This window comes from Brassica napus, chromosome A4 (genome assembly GCF_020379485.1).
Source record: "Brassica napus cultivar Da-Ae chromosome A4, Da-Ae, whole genome shotgun sequence".
NCBI classification, from domain to species: Eukaryota; Viridiplantae; Streptophyta; class Magnoliopsida; order Brassicales; family Brassicaceae; genus Brassica; species Brassica napus.
Window position 1 is genome coordinate 13,844,973 of NC_063437.1, and position 19,399 is coordinate 13,864,371.

At 35.2% G+C, this 19,399-nt stretch overlaps 2 protein-coding genes and 1 pseudogene across 2 annotated transcripts; all 3 read right to left on the reverse strand.

Moving 5' to 3' along the window:
* Window positions 1-6,777: 6,777 nt before the first annotated feature.
* On the reverse strand, window positions 6,778-9,585 carry LOC106446661 (B3 domain-containing protein REM14-like). The gene is made up of 7 exons (XM_048777715.1): window positions 9,067-9,585; window positions 8,689-8,974; window positions 8,378-8,490; window positions 8,005-8,275; window positions 7,804-7,898; window positions 7,264-7,710; window positions 6,778-7,179 (listed from the first exon to the last, which is right to left on the reverse strand). Exons 1-7 carry the CDS (start codon window positions 9,124-9,126, stop codon window positions 6,916-6,918), a joined length of 1,536 nt encoding a protein of 511 aa, XP_048633672.1. The 5' UTR covers window positions 9,127-9,585; the 3' UTR covers window positions 6,778-6,915.
* Window positions 9,586-10,259: 674 nt separating this feature from the next.
* On the reverse strand, window positions 10,260-12,431 carry LOC106446669 (annotated as a pseudogene).
* A 4,683-nt stretch (window positions 12,432-17,114) lies between these two features.
* On the reverse strand, window positions 17,115-19,383 carry LOC111215055 (B3 domain-containing protein REM12-like). The gene is made up of 5 exons (XM_048777718.1): window positions 19,286-19,383; window positions 18,815-18,948; window positions 17,974-18,132; window positions 17,483-17,863; window positions 17,115-17,412 (listed from the first exon to the last, which is right to left on the reverse strand). The coding sequence occupies exons 2-5, from the start codon at window positions 18,920-18,922 to the stop codon at window positions 17,161-17,163; spliced, it is 900 nt and encodes a 299-aa protein (XP_048633675.1). The 5' UTR covers window positions 18,923-18,948; window positions 19,286-19,383; the 3' UTR covers window positions 17,115-17,160.
* Window positions 19,384-19,399: the final 16 nt, after the last annotated feature.

Here is a 19,399-nt window from a genome sequence, read left to right on the forward strand (position 1 = left end):
CCCTAAAATCCGAAACCCCAAACCCCAAAACCCCATATTCCTTATCTTCTACTTCATATATTCCAAACCCCATCTTTATTTTCATTCCAAACCACAATTCCCACATTTACTTATTTATAAAACAAACTCCCACAATTTCTTATTCATAAAACAAACTCCCACATTACCTTATTCATAAAACAAACTCTCACATTACCTTATTCATAAAACAAACTACACAAAATCAAATACATCAATCGGATACATCGACATTCTCGTCATCACTAGAAATATCATCATTTTCATTAAACTCGTCTTCTACAGCTTCGTCTGTGGCATCATCGGTAAGATCTTCGTATTCGTGATTATGCGGATCAATGAGAAGGATGTCATCAACTTCTTGTTCAGGTTCCTCGACTTCATTTATCTGTTCTTCTTGCAATGGTGGTTCTTCTCCACTGATGATTCGTCCTCGAGGTGTAACTTTGATCACTGCTAACCAATTTATACCCGAATCTCTCATCCGAGGGTATGGAAGGAAGCTAACTTGGTCTGCTTGTGAAGCTAAGATGAAAGGCTCGAATTTGTTGTACCGACGTCCACCGTTGACATCAACTACACCAAATTTGTTAGACCGAACACCTCTGTTGACGACGGGGTCGAACCATTCACATTTGAAGATGACGCATTTCAGCTTCAGTATCCCTGGAAATTCGACTTCAATAATCTCCGTCAAGATCCCGTAGAAATCTGTTTCCCCTTTCACACATATTCCATAGTTACTGGTCGCCCGCTGTCTACCATACTCATATGTGTGAAAAGTGTAGCCTCGTGTGAAATACATCTGTGATGTGGTGACCTTTACAAGTGGAGATTGAATTACTTCGTGTAACCACTTAGGATAATCTGCATCGTCGTCATAATCAACCTGCAAAAATAAAGAGAACATTAAAATACAAATCATGTATGAAAAAATAGTTTGAGTTATAATACCTGATTCCGCAACCACTTAATGAAGTGCTGATCTTTCCTTTTGTCTACGTCACTTGTGGATATACCAGGAAATGTTTCTTCGACTTGAGAAACAAATAGGCTGTAAAATTAATCACATTTCATAGGAATGAATCTCTTGCAATTATATAATTAATTATATGTGTTTTGAAGTGTCCATATATGTTACCTTTCAAAATAACGCATCAATGGATCCTCGCAATTGAGTAGAATATAGGTGTGTGCACTATGAGCGTCTTGTTCACTCGACCACCAAACCTCTTTAGACTTCCCACCGAGTCGTCCAATCTGGCTAAAGATGTCTGGAACACCAGCAACTGCATATGTTGGCGCAACTCCACCATCATCATATCTTCTTGGAGCTCTTCTACGGGTACGTACTTTTGACGCAAAGTAGTACGATGTGAAGTGAGAAACTTCTTCCGTCAAACTTCCAGCAATTATAGAACCTTCAACTTTGGCGAGGTTCTTTGCTTTTCCCTTCAAATATTTCATGGCTCGCTCATACTGATACATCCATCCGTAATGTACAGGTCCACGAAGCAATGCTTCATATGGGAGGTGGACAGCTAGATGCTCCATGACGTCAAAAAATCCAGGAGGAAATATCTTCTCCAAGTTGCACAATAAGATGGGAATGTTCTCCTGAAGCTGTTCTACAACTTCTTCTTTAAGAGTGCGTGTGCTCAGATCCCTGAAAAATGCTCCAATGCCTTTTATATTCCAAAAACAATTAAACACATTGTTAGTCGTATATTATTTTGCAAACTAGACCGTTATAAAATTATTGTGATATAAAACACTACGAACCTGCAAGTGCTTCATGTACGTTTGTTGGAAGTAGCTCCGCAAATGCAAAGGGCAGTAGTCGTTGCATAAAGACATGACAATCATGACTCTTCATCCCAGAGAACTTTTGACCCTTTTCAACACATCTAGAGAGATTTGAAACATACCCATCGGGGAACTTCACTTCTGATGCCACCCAGTTGAACAACACCGACTTTTTTTCTGAAGACAGTCTGAATATCGGAACGGGAACTTGTCCATTGCTTTTAATATGTAACTCGCTTCTTGAGCAAATATCCGGCAAGTCCAACCTCGATTTTATGTTGTCTTTTGTCTTCCCTGGGACATTCAATATTGTATTCATGATGTTCTCAAAGAAATTCTTCTCTATATGCATCACATCGAGGTTGTGGCGCAGAAGAAGATCCTTCCAATATGGCAACTCCCAAAATATACTCTTCTTGTGCCAGTTGTGATGAACACCGTAAGAATCAGGCATATTACGAGGGACATGCCAATTACCACCCCAACGAACTGTTTCGTTAGCTCCGTAGTAGTCGATTTGTGCTTCAATTTGTTCTCCAGTTAGATATGGTGGAGAAGTGTCTCTCACAACCCTTTTGTGCCTAAACAAATTCTTGTTTCTTCGGTAAGGATGGCCAATGGGAAGAAATCGACGATGACAATCAAACCAACTTGTCTTCCTACCATTCTTCAGTTGAAACGCATCTGTCGTTCCATTACAATATGGACAAGCTAATCTCCCATGTGTAGTCCATCCAGACAACATCCCATATGCAGGAAAGTCACTTATGGTCCACAAAAGCATAGCTCGCATCGTAAAATTCGTCTTCGTTGAACAGTCATACGTCCTCACCCCTGTTGACCACAAATCCTTCAACTCTTTTATCAGTGGTTGTAGGAAAACATCCAGGGACCTTTTTGGATGGTTCGGACCAGGTATCAATATCGTCAAGAATAGCAACTCCCGTTGCATGCACATCTCCGGTGGCAGGTTGTATGGCGTAAGAAAGACTGGCCACAATGAATATTGTCTCCCTGACATTCCGAACGGACTAAATCCATCTGTGCATAATCCGAGATACACATTCCGGCTATTGCTAGCAAAATCCGGATGTACTTTGTTGAAATGTTTCCAGGCTCTTGCATCTGATGGATGAGTCATCTCACCATCCGTCTGAGTATGCTCGGCATGCCATCTCATCTTTGCAGCAGTCTGCTCTGATTGATACAATCTTTTCAATCTGTCTGTAATTGGTAGGTACCACATCCTTTGGTACGGTACCCTATTACGTCCCCGTCCTTGCGGCTTGAATCGTGGCTTCTTGCAGAATCGACATACTTCTAGCTTCTCATCATCTCCCCAATAGATCATGCAGTTGTCGATGCAGACATCTATCATCTCCGAAGGCAACCCAAGACTATAAACTAATTTCTGAATCTCATAATAAGAATCAGCAGACACATTGTCTTCCGGCAAATACTCTTTAAACAAGTCCGCCCATTCGTTCATGCAACTTTCAGGTAGATTGTGATCAGTTTTAATATTCATCATTCTAGCAGCCAACGACAATTTAGAGAGACCTTCTCTACAACCACTGTAAAGTGGTTGATTCGCCGCGTTTAACATTCCGTAAAACTTTTTTGCATCTATATTAGGTTCTTCATCTTCATCATGAGCTACGAATGCATCAGCTACCATATCATGAACCCTATCATAATCTACCATCTCCTCCTGATGGTAACTATGTTCATTATGCAAATGATGATTAACCGGTTCTTCCTGAAAATTGCTATTACTACTACTAGCTTCATTCTGATCATAATTATAACCTTCCCCATGTTGAAACCAGATATAGTAATTTGGCGTGAAACCTCTATTTATTAAATGCTTCCAAACATTTTCACGGTTTGCCAATTTCGAATTGTTGCATTTCCGACAAGGACAGAACATCTTACCACTTTCTTGGGCGAGCGGTGTTGAATCTGCTTGGTGCATAAATGTCTCCAGCCCCGCAAGGTATTCTTTCGTCACTCTCCCGTTAGCATCTCTATGCATATACATCCAATTCCGCAACTCGTAAATAGTCCCAGAGCCAGCCATTTTTTTTTTTTCACGTTTTTTGTTGTTGGTGTGTTTAAAATGATGTTCCAACATCCATATTTATAGAAAATTTCGAATCTGGTAGTTGTAATTTTACTATGAAATTACGACGAAAATTAATTGTATGGCCAAAAAAAAAACGTGAGCCACCTACCAAGTTGGTGGATTCAAAATTTCCTCGTTAAGTACACGTAAAATATTTCGTCGTAAAGCACTCGCGAAATTTACGTGGCTTTTACGAGGAAAAACTATTTCCTCGTAAAAGCCACGTCAATTTACATCGTCTTTACGACGAATATTTTTTGTCGTTACCTTACGACGAAATAACGATGCTTTTCTTTCTCAACGTACTTTCCTCGCAAAATCAACGTTTTTTTACGAGGATTATTTTTCCTCGTTAAACTTCCTCGGTAAAGATACGTTTTCTTGTAGTGTTGGAAGACTCTGCAGCTTTATTCAACAGATCTATGTGCTATTATTGGATACTTGGCTCTGTAATGAGTTCTGATTACTTCTGTGGTGTTGGGGAAAAAATAAATTGTGGTTTCAGTTTCTGGAAATGAGGAATACAAGAACTCATAAGTCATAAGAGTGTGGTCAGAGAACTGAGGTTACAGTTTAAGGAATGGAAGAAATATTTTGGAAGGATCATAGTGTTCACGGTGTCTATAATAACGGATTGTTGCAGTCAGTTATTCTCATACAATTGAGTTAAGCAAAAAGAGGCACTTACACTCTATCTCGGTTTATTACGTTTTGGGAAAATATGGAAATGGGAGAGTTTGGATACGAATGCATAAAGGTTCTGTAGTAACAAAATATATATTTAAGTATTAATATTTAAATACTAAATCACCAAAGATATTGCTTATGAGAAAATTGTAACAAGGAAGTTTTCAAATAATAATGTTGTAATAATTTAAAATAAAATAAAAGAAAATCTACAAAAATATTATTAGCTCCACTATTTTGGTATTGATTAAAATCTACAAATATATTAAAAATAGTATATTATCTATTAATATATATGAACTTAATTATTGGTAAAAAAAAGAACTTAAACTTTTGTTACGATTATTAAAATATTGAATCCACAATATATATCAACTTTCATTGTATCTATTAAAATATTCGTTGGAATATTGTTGACCTTTTAAAAATTTTGAGCTACACTATAATATTAAATACAAACTTACCTAACGATTTTTAAACAGCACAATTCCAACAAAAACAAAACACTCAGATAAGCAATACATTTCTACATCATGATAAACTATGGATATCATCTTAGCATATGAGAATGTAAGTATTCTTAAGCCTTTATTTCTCTTAAATATATACAATTTTATATTTAGTTATGTTCTAACTAAATCGAGAACCAAAAACGTAGTATTAAAACTGCAGAACCAAATACAAAACCAAGCAAAAAAATGAAACGAAACCAAATCGATGTTTAGAAATATATGAACGGTCCATGTATCTTTGAAACAGAGAAACGGAAACCAAATCAGAACCAAACCGAAAAATCAAATGGGTACTAAGATATAGTTTATGTACCTAAAAGTATTAAATATTTATTTTCCAATTATCAAATATTCTAAAATTACTACCTATAAACCGAACTACCAAAAATATCAGATTATTTTATTAATTTTTATCCAACTATTTAAAATTATCATAATTTCCAGATAGAACTGAATCACCCAAGTATTTTTGTTTATCAAGAACATCTAATTTATCCGAGTTATCTGATACCATAATTGAATTTTACACAAATTATTGAAAATTATCTAAAAAATAGAAATCGAACTGGAACAGAGAACTAAAATATTAGCTGGTTTTTAACATTGTTATCCAAACCAAACTGAAAACTAATAACTAAATCCAAATTCATAAATAATTGAAAGGTTTCTATATCACTTGAACTAGAAACAAAAAAAACGGAAACCAAAAAAGACCGAATAAAAAAGAAACAAATTGTAACCAAAACTAAATGCCTAGGCCTAAACAAATTAATCAACAAACAGACGGATTAATAAATGTGTCAACAAATGATAATCCCACGTTTTCAAAGCGCATATCAAAATTTAGTATTTATTAAAATAGAACTCACTGAAGTGAGTTGGTATATATATATCACTTATATAAGATTTTCTAGGTTATTATTATAATCTTACTGATCGATAGTTTTTATTTTTGGGTTTGAGGAAGCTACATGGGCTTAGGCACAAATTAACAATTTGAAAAACGTACATGAAGATATTGCACATCACTCAAGTCAGAATATGGGAGATATCTCTTTTGATGCTATGTAGATGGAGTTTGGAAAGAAATGAAATATCTTCAAAAGGAAGTATGGTTTTGCAATAAAGAAGGTTTAATCGATAACATGATGGGATCCATGAATATCCGAAGAAGTTTATTATATTTACATGCAGAATGTGAAGCTTTGATATGGACAATGAAGTACATGAAGATCATGTATATCACACCGGATGTGATATTCTCACCGGACTATTCTCATTATGTTCTATACCAACAGAATGCCCGTCTTTCACTACTTAGTTAAACGAATTGCAATGATGTAATGATATTTTTAAATTTTGCAATCCAACATATTCCAATTGCAAAAAATATAATGGCTGATAAACTTATACATGGTGCTTGGAATATGATTTTTTGCTATGGTGTATATTGATACAGTTCCACTGAGTTGGCTTTTGATTGTAAAGCTACTATCAAAATTACATTTTTTTAGTATGTTCATGTTTCACAAACTATCAAAGTTACCTTTATCTCAATGCCTCTAATGTTTCTTTAGCGTCTCTCTTTGGTGTTGTTTTTTCTGTTTTACGTTTGAGTACTACTAAAGGTAATATAGCATTCACAAATCCCGTTGACAAAATAAAAAACATTCACAAATCCCAAACTACAAAAAGGCCAACCGTTGAGTCATTTTAATTCGTTATGGGAACTTAAAAAAAGCTAAAACATAGTACACAGATACAGTTTCATTTGGTCTCATGCTTCACCTTAGAGCAGAACTTGAGAACACAACTTTTGTCTCCTTCCCATATCAGCTTCACAATGATTGATTCACCTGGCTTCACACAGTTAGCTTTGAAAAACTCTTGCCAACCTCCTACCAGTCTTATTCTATCACTAGTTTCCTCAGACCGCAGATCCGTAGACCACTTGACACCGTTTTTGTCCAACAGTGTCATTTTAGCTTCCTCATTGATGCCGTGGCTCCTGCTGAAACGTACAGGAAGATACTGCAACAAAGATCCAAAATAAAAAAAAGGATTCAAGACTCAGATAGAATGTAATCACACAAACTGCATGTTGATGAAGCTGACCAGTCGATATTTTTTGACGTCGTAAGGTTTGAGGGTTAAGGTCACAAACAGGTTTTGGGATAGTGAAGATGAAGCTTTCCATGTCGATCTATGTTTCTTGATTTGTTTCTCATTTTGGCTGCTCTCTTCATCGCTTTCTGATTCTGTGGAAAGAGACTCCACTTCATTAGCTTTTGGTGAGCAATCTTCTTCGTCTTCTCTCTCTTTAGGGGACAAACGTAGAACGAGAGTTCCTCCTCTTTTGATCAGTTTGAAAGTGAAGAAACTTCCAGCTCTAAGTCCATTGGCACTACAGAAACTTCTCCACCCTTGTGTGATATACATAGTTCCACATGATTTCTTTCGTTTCAGAGTTAGCTTCCATGTTCTACCCTTGTCATTCATCAGAACAATCTCTCCACATCTGGTATCTAGACCATTTTCTCTTGAAAATTTCATTGGAAGACCCTGAAAATTTTATTTATAATAAATAAAACATGAGTTCTATCTAATTCACACCATTGGTATATTTTATCATTCAAAAAATTAATAGTAGAGTACCAGTGTGTCATAACGTAGGGTTGCACGTGTTATATTAGCCACAAAACAAGAGGGATCTTGTGAAGAAGTCTCTGCTTTCTTCCTCTGAATCTTCTCTGAAAAAAAACAAATCAATTCAAGTGGTATTGTAGCAGTCAAACTGATTCTCTCTACTTAAAGATCCATTATTTCAAAATAAGAGAGACACAAAACAAAACTCACCAAAGTTTCTCTCTTCTGATTCTGACTCTGTGAAGAACAAACGAAGAACCGGAGTTCTCCCACTATGGATTAGTTTGAAAGTGTAGACGCCTCCAGTTTTAAGCACATTGGCACTACAGAAACGTCTCCACCCTCGTCTGATGTAAGTAGATCCACTTAGCTTTTGTTTTAAAGCCAAAGTCCATGATTTACCCTTTTCATTCATCAGAACAATCTCTCCTCCACATCTTGTTTCTAGACCATTTGACCTCACAAAACTCCTTGGAAGGTTCTGAAAATTCATTACAAATTTACAATACAACATGCATGACTTTTTGATATATATCGTACCTTAGTTTTAATACAACATATGTTCAAATGAAGAGTAGAATACCAATGTGTCATAACGTAGGGACGAAGGCCAGATAGTAGCTAGAAAACAAGAGGGGTCTAGTGAAGAAAACTCAGCTTCTCTTTCTAAATTCTTCTTCTTTGGAATATTCCTCCCTGAAAAGAAAAGAATAAATCTCACATGCAAATAGTCAAACTGATGGGAAACTGATTCTTCCTTCTTCCACATGCACATTGCAGTTTTTTTTTGAGCAAACACATTACAGTTTAAACTTTAAACCTTGTTCGTTGAGCACATTTCTTAAAAGCCAGTCTGAGATTCAGAGTTTTAGACAGAGACAGAACATAACTCACCGAGGTTGTTCTCTTCTTCTGAACACGACTCATATTGAAACTCACAGCCACTAGGTCCCAGGAGTGTTACGTGGAAAGCCATGTCTTTCTCTTGCCTGAAAATGAGAATATCACCTATATGAAGATCGTGTGCAATAGCGAACTCTTTCCAACCATCAGTGAGTTTCTGGCCATCTTCTATTTTCACTTCCCATGTTATCTTTGACGCGTCTGATCTCAGCCTAGCTGTATTTTTATGCTCATTTCTTCCTTCTATATACTTCAAGAAGAAGGCTACAGGAATTGTCTGAAAAAACATGCAAACACAAAACCAAACCCATCTCTCAGTTAGCTACTCAGAGAGACATAGACATATAGAAAAGGGAATAGAGAGAGTACCAAGTGACTGTGGAAGCCAGGAACAAGAGGCTTGAAGAAACGTTTATTTGGCATCCTCATAAACTTCAGAAGCTCTGAGTCTCTCGATCTCGAACTATAGACTTCAATTCTTGGAGAAAATAATGTAATAACCCAACTTGAAGACAGCGATCATTTATTGTAGAGCTTCTTTCTTTTTGGTTGGTTAAAGTCAAACAAGGGATCTTTAATACTCTAATTTATTGTAGAGCTTCTTCTCTCTACTTTACACATTTCTGTCTCTAACTTACATTTTTTGCATTTATTAGTCTCCTGAGATCATAACTTAAGGACTGGAGCTGCTTTGTCATGTTCATTAATGATCTCAAAGCGAAAGATTTTCCCACTTTAGGCCATTCGCCTCACAAACGATTCTCAAGGTTTGGTTCGGTTGAACCATATTTTCGGTACTATTCTCATAAGTTCTATTGGAGTTTTACTAATTTTCGGGTAGAGTTGAGATCGGATTATAACCAAAAAATCTTATAAAAACTAATTAATTAGACCAACATTATTCAAAATATATGATATTTTCTAAAAAAATGTGCAGATTAGTAATCAGTTATTATATATTGTTATTCTGCAGATTTTCGTATCTGTGCATGAGATTTCAAAAGATTATCTGTTATGTTTGTCCATGCAACTCCAAAATATCATCATATAGTTATTTTCTTATTTTCTCAAAACAATATATACAATTTTTGGAAGAATATATACTACTCAACATACAAAAATTGATAACTAAACCGATCCAAAGTTTTATATCCAAAATTCAAGGTTTAATTCAGATAACAACATAAAAAATTCAGATAACAACATAATTTTACTGACTGTTATTATAGTTATTACGATTTAGTTATATTATTTCAAAATATTATAGTATTTTTATTCATATAAATTACGACTAAAAACTCTAAAACAAATGAAAGTAAAATATTGACTAGTTATTACGATTTAGTTATTTTATAAATATTTATATTTATATACAATTTTTTGAAGCAGATTTTGATCCGACATTTTAGTTTTTCCTAATTTTATAAAATTAAAACATCTCAAATTACATAAAATCTAACCGATCAACATTTTGAACCAAAGTTAGTCTAACGTTCACAATCGCAAATAAGTAGGCAATTGGACTTCTTGAGTTAACGCCAGTCATTACAAATCTCACATAGAAAGAAAGCACAAACACTTGATTCAGTTAAATTTGTCTTGCACAGTGGGGACTTACAAAAAGCTTAAACATTATTACACTCAGAGACAGTTTCATCCCGTCTCATGCTTCACCTTAGACCAGAACTTAAGGACACAACTTTTGTCTCCTTCCCATATCAGCTTCAAAACGATCGATTCACCTATCTCCACACAGTTAGCTTCAAAGAACTTTTGCCAACCTCCTACCAATCTTACTCTATCACTTGTTTTCTCAGACCGCAGATTCGTAAACCATTTGACACCGTTTTTGTCCAACAGTGTCATTTTAGTTTTCTCGTTGATGCCATGCCTCTTGGTGAAATGTAAGGGAAGAAACTGCAACAAAGATTCAAATACAAGATTCAAGACTCAACAGAATGTAAAAACACAGATGGTTTGGAGTGATAAATACTAACCAGTTTATAACTTGTGAGATTGGAAGGCTTAAGAATTAATGTCACAAAGTTGTTATCGAATTGTGAAGAAAAACGTAGAACCAAAGTTCCTCCTCTTTGGATCAGTTTGAACGTGAAGAAACATCCAGCTTTAAGTCCATTGGCTCTACAGAAACGTCTCCATCCTCGTGTGATATACATATTTCCACACGATCTTTTTTGTTTTAAATTTAATGTCCATGATGTGCCCTTTTCATTTGTCAGAACAATCTCTCCACATCTTGTCTCTAGAGCATTTGCCCTCACAAAACTCTTTCGAAGATCCTGAAAATTCATTATAACAGAACATGGTTTTGATCAAATTTATAATGAAAGAATTTGGTTCAAATTAGGAGTAGATACCAGTCTGTCATCTTGGAGGCTTGAAGGCGTTACATTAGCAACATAACAAGAGTGATCTAGTGAAGAAGACTCTGCATCTCATTTTAGATTCTTCTTCCTCTGAATGTTCTCTGAAAGAACGAAATTAATCCAAGTGACAGATTACAAACATCTCCATATAAATAGTTAGAGAGAGAGAGAGACAGAGTACAACTAACCCAAGTTGGTCGGGGTCCCTTCATCACTTTCCGGTTCTGTTGAAAGAGATTCTACCTCATCACCTTCTGAGCTCTCTTCTTCTAACTCTGAGTCTGTGGAGGACAAACGAAGAACCGAAGTTCTCCCTCTTTTGATTAGTTTGAACGTGTAGAGACCTCCAGTTTTAAGACCATTGGAACTACAGAAACTTCTCCACCCTCGTCTGATGTAAGTATTTCCACATAGCTCTTGTTTCAAAGCCAGAGTCCATGATTTACACTTTTCATTCATCAGAACAATATCTCCACATCTTTTCTCTAGACCATTTGCCCTTACAAAACTCCTTGGAAGATTCTGAAAATTCATTACAGCATCACAAGCATTTTGAGTATTTTTATTTTGTTCAAATCAGGAGTAGAATACCAGTTTGTCATGACGTAGGGTCGCGGGCGAGACATACGCCACAAAACAAGAGGGATCTAGTAAAGTAGATTCCGTTTCTTTTCTTGGATTCTTCTTCACTTTCTTTTTCTTTGGAATATTCCCTGAAAAAAGAAAGAATAAATCTCACATGCAAATAGTCTATATTTCTTAAATGTCAGTCAAAGATTCATTGTCACGCGCAGAGTTAGACAGGAGACAAAACACAACTCACCGATGTTGTTCTTTTCTTCTGAACACGACTCATATTGAATCTCACAGCCACTAGGTCCCAAGAGTGTCACGTGGAAAGCCAGGTCTTTCTCTTGTCTGAAAATGAGAATGTCGCCGATTCGGAGATCGTGCGCAAGAGCGAACTCTTTCCAACCATTAGTGAGTCTCCGGCCATTTTCTATTTTCACTTCCCAGGTTATCTTTGACGCGTCTGATCTCATCTTCGCCTTATGGTGCTCATTTGTTCCTTCTATATGCTTCAAGAAGGCTACAGGAATTGTCTGAAGCAACATGCAAACACAAACACAAAACCAAACCCATCACTCAGTTAACTTCTCTGAGAGACAGACAAAGACACATATATAGAAAAAAAGGGAAAGAGAGAAACTACCAAGTGGCTGTGGAAGCCAGGAAGAAGAGGCTTGAAGAAATGCTTAATCACCATATTCGGAAGCTTCAGAAGGTTTTAAGAACTCTACTCTGCAATCCCCTGGAGAAAATAATTTAATAAACCAACTAGAAGACGACGTTTCGTTGTCCTATTTATTGTATATCTTGTTTCTTTCGCTATATTTATAGCATCCTGACACCAAATTTGATGTAAAAATTACACCAAATTTAGTGTTTTGATGTTATAATTTTTTTATCATCTTCAATAATAATATTAAATTTTACACCAGAGGTAAAACTATACTTCATTTGTTTTAATATAGATGATGTTTTAAAAAGATTATTTTGTTTCAATTTACATGAAGTTTTAAGATTTTAATATTAATTTTAACTTTATCGGAAACTGTTCAACCAATTAGATTTTACTGTCTTTTTTATAATTGGTTAATTGATTTTAAAATTATATCTTTATAATACTTTTTTAGAAAATTTAATTTTTTTAATCTTTGTGCTACAAAACATCAAGTATTATGAAATGGAGGAAGTATATCATTTGGTGTTTTTAGTTTTTAAACTTTTATATTTTTATTATTTGTAATTGATCAACATTATCTTGTCACATTTAAATTATTATTTATATTTTTATTATTTGTAAGTGGTAATCTATTTTAACTTAAAACCTAACTCATATTCTATAACAAAAAGTTACCATCATCTATTTTAATAAATAAGTAACTCATATTTCTATTACAAATTTACTATATAATTTACCGTCTTTATCCTATAATTATTACTCAAAGTTATATCAAATTACCGTATATACTGCAACTCAACTTTGATAATAAAGAAAAATACTGCAACTCAACTTTAAGATTGAGTTTTTAGATTTGGTTTTAGGTTTAGTAATGCTCGTTGACAAAAAAAAAAGGGTTTAGTAATGCTCAAAGTTTATCTTTCTTTTGTCAGCTTAATACTCTTTTATTGTATTGTTATTGGTTTAAGGTTTGGGTTTAGCATTTAACTTTCCTTTATTTAAGATTACTCATGTGTCTCGCCACTGTGAAAGTTTTTAAATTTTAGTTTAGGCTACAAAATTTAGAGTTTGGGATTTGGATTCAGATTAGGATTTATCCTTTCTTGATTTAGGATATCAAACTGACAGAGACTCATAAAAAAGTTTCACACAGTGCCGGGCCTGGAGGGAAGCGGACGAAGCTTGTGCTTCCGGCCGCCGTGAGATTATCTTAATTAGCGGCCACATATTTACCATAAGTTCTCAACAGCACCAGTGGTTGCGATGCTCTTATGTAGACAAGAGGGAGTGAGTTTGATTCTTCCTCTATTGCTTTTTAAAAAATATTAGAATCAATTAATTTATAGGCCACTTTATTAATACTAGGGGTTGGTCCGCCCTACGGGCGGGTTCTTTATCTTCGATTGCACCTAGTTATTGTATGTGTGGTCGTATTTGTTTGTTTTTAAACAACATTATTATGTTTTAAGATATGTGGTGAATAATATTTTGAATTTGTTGATTGGATGAATTGGGAAGGGTGGTATCACCATCCTCGGTTAGTTGTTTGAGCCTGAATTTTTTTGTTTTATTTCTTTATATCGCTCAATCTCTTCTGAGATCATAAACATCTTTTTTTTTATATCGTAAGTGTGTATCATGCCTTAGTATTTTTTGTTTCCATGCCTTGGTTTTTTTGTTGCCCCGCTAACATTGTACGTTTACTTGCAGAAAATATGATTTAATAAATCGATGATGACGTGTGTACTTGATCGTCTAGTCTTGGCGATCATTTGATGACAAATTCATAAAAAGCAACTTCTATTTTCAACATTTAAAGAACATGTGTTGTTCCACCTTTGACCACGTTCGTAAGAAACAAACCCATTTCACTCAGTTACATCTGAAAAGAATTAATAACCCTAAAAGTTTTTATATCAAAAGACATTCTGGAGTTGGTGCGGCCTATACATCTCAGGGTATAAAACTTAGCCCTTTTTAGCAATAGACACTTAGAATAATTAATAATAAAGAAACTGTTTATCTTCTAATAATCATCACAAAGTTTAATTCCTGTTTGTGCCAAACTTTGTTCTCAAAAGAGTAGAGATCATTCCAATTAGATATAGACTGTTCTTCAATGTAGCAGCGAGTATGTTTCTTCAGATTCTGCACACAATTCCCATATACATATTTTACATGTAGAAAAATAGAAAATTATCGAAGCGTTAATAAGGAAGAAATAGAAATTAAAACAGTATACGTTGATCGTCCTGAAGCATTTGCTTTCTAATTTAGGGCTCTTGTGATTCTAGATCAGCTTCGTTGGATGCTGACTAAGCAAGTGCAAGCTTGCAAACGCATTCTTCAGACGATGCTTGCAAAAAGCATACAAATACAGCCGCAGGATCAACCTTTGCATTCAAACACAACATTCTCAACTAAGACGGTATATAAAAATGTTGTAAAAAAGAGAACAAAAACTTACTATTGAACATCTTTGCCATATTTGTCATTAGATGCTCACTTCGGTATGCTCAAAACCTTGTGAGCCTAGCCTAATACATTTCATTAAAAGAAGATATGAAAATAATGCGAGAGAGGAGCACGCCGTTACATCATTAGCGATCCAGTAAACAATAGACTAAACCTCAAGAAACAGTAGCATGTGAACATAAACACTTAACCATCACCTGAAAAAATTTTGCAGCTTGAAGATCTCGGGGGTTCTTACGTGAGGAGTTTTCCTTGCCTGAATTAGAATCCAAACAGGAAAAGGTAGATACGCTTTTTAATCTCAGATTTTGAAGCAATAGTTTTGATGGCAAAGAACTGAACACACATTCCATTCACAATTTACAGTCAACAATTATTAAGGTAAACGCTAAAGTGCCTAACAGCTTTTCAAATACAATTTTACCTCTCGAGCTTCGATTAGATGTAAGGCTGATATCTGAGCTTGACCTTCATCTGCTGTATAGAAAGCGAGAAGATAACTTTTGTGTAGATTCTAAGCTATAGCTTCTGCCCATCTCTTATGATCTATCCTGCCCAATAACTGTCTAAATCAATGAAATATGCTCAAAGGTGCATGAAATAAGAGACTGGATAAGATAGGGCCATATGGGTTCATGAGACTCATAATTTTCCAGTAGCGAACATTGTAGAAAACTATCTTTTAAGGTGTCATGGAAATACATATAGCAGCTTATCGGTAAATTTAATGGACACTGCATTTAACGGACTTATCTTGGTATAGATGAAGATGATGTCCAACAGAAATACATATTAACTTCATAGACTTTTGAAATCAAGGAACTCTATCATCCCATAACCATCATAAACTATTTCTACACAAATAACTAAGTATATAGAAATCAGAAAGGATACAAAAATAAGTAAACCATGGAAATTTAAGGCAGACATACTCACATACCTATTAGACTGAAGCTTACAAAAATAAACCACTTCATCCAATGCACTGAAAAATATACAAAAACCAAATAGAAGAGAGAAAAAGAAGAAGCTTGAGCACATGAGTAGAAATCTTATACAATAAATATAGTAGCTCACATATTGTGTTCAGTATTTGCAAAAGAAATAAACAATAGTAGTAATGTAAGAAGCACCTGGTAGAAAATAGAGGATTGTTTGATAGAGAAAGAGCAGGACTTCTCATTATTTTAGTGTGACCCCTTGGTAGCGTAGCTATGGTCCTACATGTATCGCTTTCAACTCATCATGCCCATGGATCTATTAAAATCAAAAACTTAAAAAGCAATAGATTTACTGATATGTGGAAAAGCGACCAAAAGAGGCATTTTTACCGGCTTTTAATGTTGGTCTTGTCCAAAAATGTGAGAAGAAATTCTGAATCTCCGTCGTCATATCTTGCGGAAACCAAAACACAAATAAAGACTGAAACTATTTTAAACATCTGATCCCAGTTATAACTTTATAAGAAAGAACCTGTGTGGAGATTACTCGATGCCAATATACAAACTGATTGTGAGGGGGTGACTTTTATCTTCGGTGAATGTGTTTATGTGTTTCCGATTTAAAACCATGTTCTGACCTCTAAAACCTCCACGATGTTCAGTGTTCATCTTTGGTAGTGTCCGTTTAGAATATCAACGAAGGTGGACTTCCGTGAACCTAATAGCAATGGCGGCTGGCGAGAGGCAGTTGAGACTTGAGAGCTTGAATCGGACAAATTTTAAGAGAAATAGAGGTTGTGAAGAAGAATGTCAAACGATTAGATTGTTCGAGGGTTTCGTGAGGGTGACCAAGTAGTGGGCTGCTTTGATTGCTTCCGATCATTAACATCTACGGCGTCATGGAAAACAAAACGTTGAGGGTTCCTCAGACGACAATCGAGGCGACACAACAACAATAAAGAAATTTTTTGAACAATTAAATTCGTAATGACGTGGAGGAATGATTGGATGATAATATTTCATCCTACGTGGCACCTCTAATTGAGTTCTAAATTAGTCTCTTTTATATAGCAGGATTTGCTTCTGGCCTAATAAATACTGGGACCGGCTCTGGTTTCACATATGGAATATGAGAAAGTGTTAGGGTATGCCAAAAAACTGATAAACGAAAGACAGTTGTTTGAACTTACGTTAAACGATACGATAAGATGAAAGTTTACCACGTTCAATAGCAAACAAACATGGACAAGAGACAGCTTGTCCAATAACATGAGTCAAAGTTTCATGAAAATGTATGAGATACATATATGAAATTATATCAGAACTAAACAACATAACAAACGAAAAGGTCTTTGTTTGAAAGGGAAGACTAATGGCAATTCAAATGCTTTTAATAAATTAAAAACATTTTTTCTTAGTTTCCGGAGTTGGGACAGAACTTGAATATCGGACCTGTGTCCTCTTCTTCGTTAATGAGCACCAGGCTGAATGACTCACCTAACTTTACACCATTAGCCTCACAGAAATTTCTCCAACCAATTCCAACAGCTACGGATCCATTTTCTGACAGAAGACATCCCCACCACTTCATTCCATCCTTACCAAGAAAGGTTATCGTTCCAAGCTCCTTGATGCCAATAGCTGTCACGAATTCACTTGGAAGATTCTGCAAAATATATAATTTCAGATAAAATTTCTAATCCACCTCTTTGCAATATTTATTTTAATAAACTTACCAATGTACATGCTTTGACATCTTTAGTTTCAAGGGCCAATGTCACCACTACTCGGTTTTGGACGACTGAAGATGTATCAGTACTCTCTTTCTCCATGGCTTTTGAAGACTCTCCTCTCTCCTTTCTATCACTTGCAGACTCTGTGTTGACCAAGCTGAGCATAGGAATTTCATTTTTCCACGCTGACTCCAAGGTGAAGTACTCACCCGTCTTTAACCCATTTGCTTTAGCAAACTCTTTCCACCCCGTTCCAAGACACAGTGCGCTTCCGGATGCCTCCTCTTTTAGATTCACTTTCCACTTTACACCATCTTTTCCTACCAGAGTTATCATCCCTGGTTTGGTCATGCCATTTGCTCTCATAAATGGCACTGAAAGATACTGAAAAATGTTTAAGAGGATTTCGTAAGATTAGTTTCAGAGAAAGTAACATGACCAAATTAGGGTTGATTGTTTAAACGAATAAGAGTTGATTGTTAATTAGAACTCACCTGTCTACCTCTTATGAGGCTGTCATGTGCAAGTTTTAACTTCATAAACTGTTTTTGGCTTGGGGAAGTTGGAGGACGTCCCCGACGCTTCTTCTTGTTATTATCACCTTGTGTACCATCATGGATAGATTCTGTGGGGCATAAATCTTGTCGAAGACACTGCACAAAATATATTAAAGGTTCAGACCTTTACAGCATTTACTCATGATGCCAAGCTGTAGAACATTTAACAAAAAGCTCTATTGATGACTTAACGATGATATAGCTAGAACCAGATACTTCTCTACGCATGAAATAAGGAAGGGGAAGTAGGAAAATAAAACAAACCAATCCACTACAAAACGACATGTCGTGTTCAAATATTTTGCACCATCTTCAAGACATGCACATACTAATCGGGTAAAAACTAATATTAGATGTTGTGGTGTCGTGTTTTGAAGATTCCGAGTTTCTGTTCCAAACTTTTCGATATTTAATTAAAAAAAACAAAATAAATTAATTTTTAATCGAATCTCAAAACCACATTTAAGTTAACTATTGAATTTTTTTGAACTTTTTTCCAGACTAAGCCACAAGAGGATTTAAGACACGAGGGGATCCAAATCCAAAGCATAGGGAAAGGAACAGACTGCTTAGGGCATTATAATTTTTTTTAAGCGATAATGTAGTTTATGTAAGGCATTATAATTTTTTTTACATGAATAATAAAAGCACAGAGTCTTAAGTCAGCATATGGCATCAATAAATTTAAAATTTTGGACTGGCATAAATCTGTTACCATCATTTTTTTTACAATATTAACAAGAGACTAAAAGAACAATATGCAAAAAAGTACAAATACCTGAGTAGCTTTGCGTACATTCGAAGCCGTGACAAGAGCCAAAGGACAAGGATGGTCTGATGAAGAAGAATCAGCTTCTGTTTTAACTTCTTTTTCCGAATTGTTCATCTTCGCTTTCTTTTTTCTAGCAAGTTCTGTATCAGTAAAAAATGACCATGTTAAAACAAGTTATGTATCGAGATGTAATCTGCGTTAACACATATATGATAAATATAAGTTGTATAGATACACACGTCTAATTCAAGGCTATTTGCAGATTCATGAAATCAGAAAATCTATCTTCAACGATTTAAAAGACATTATATCATTATTTTCAAGGAAAGGATTTTTATTTCGATCAAATAATTGAATCAAACAAAAAAATATTCTAGAGCCATAATTTCAATATAAAAATGTTGTTTAGTCACATAATACAAAATATAAAATTGTCTACAGATGATCTGTTTCTCCACGCTTAGAGATGAAACAAACCTACGATACGGCAACAAGAAAAGGTAAGCTCCTCGCAGAGAAAGAGAGGCGGAAATTTCTTAGACCTTATCTTGAAATCTGAAATCTGGGTGCTTAAAAATTTCTTACACCAAT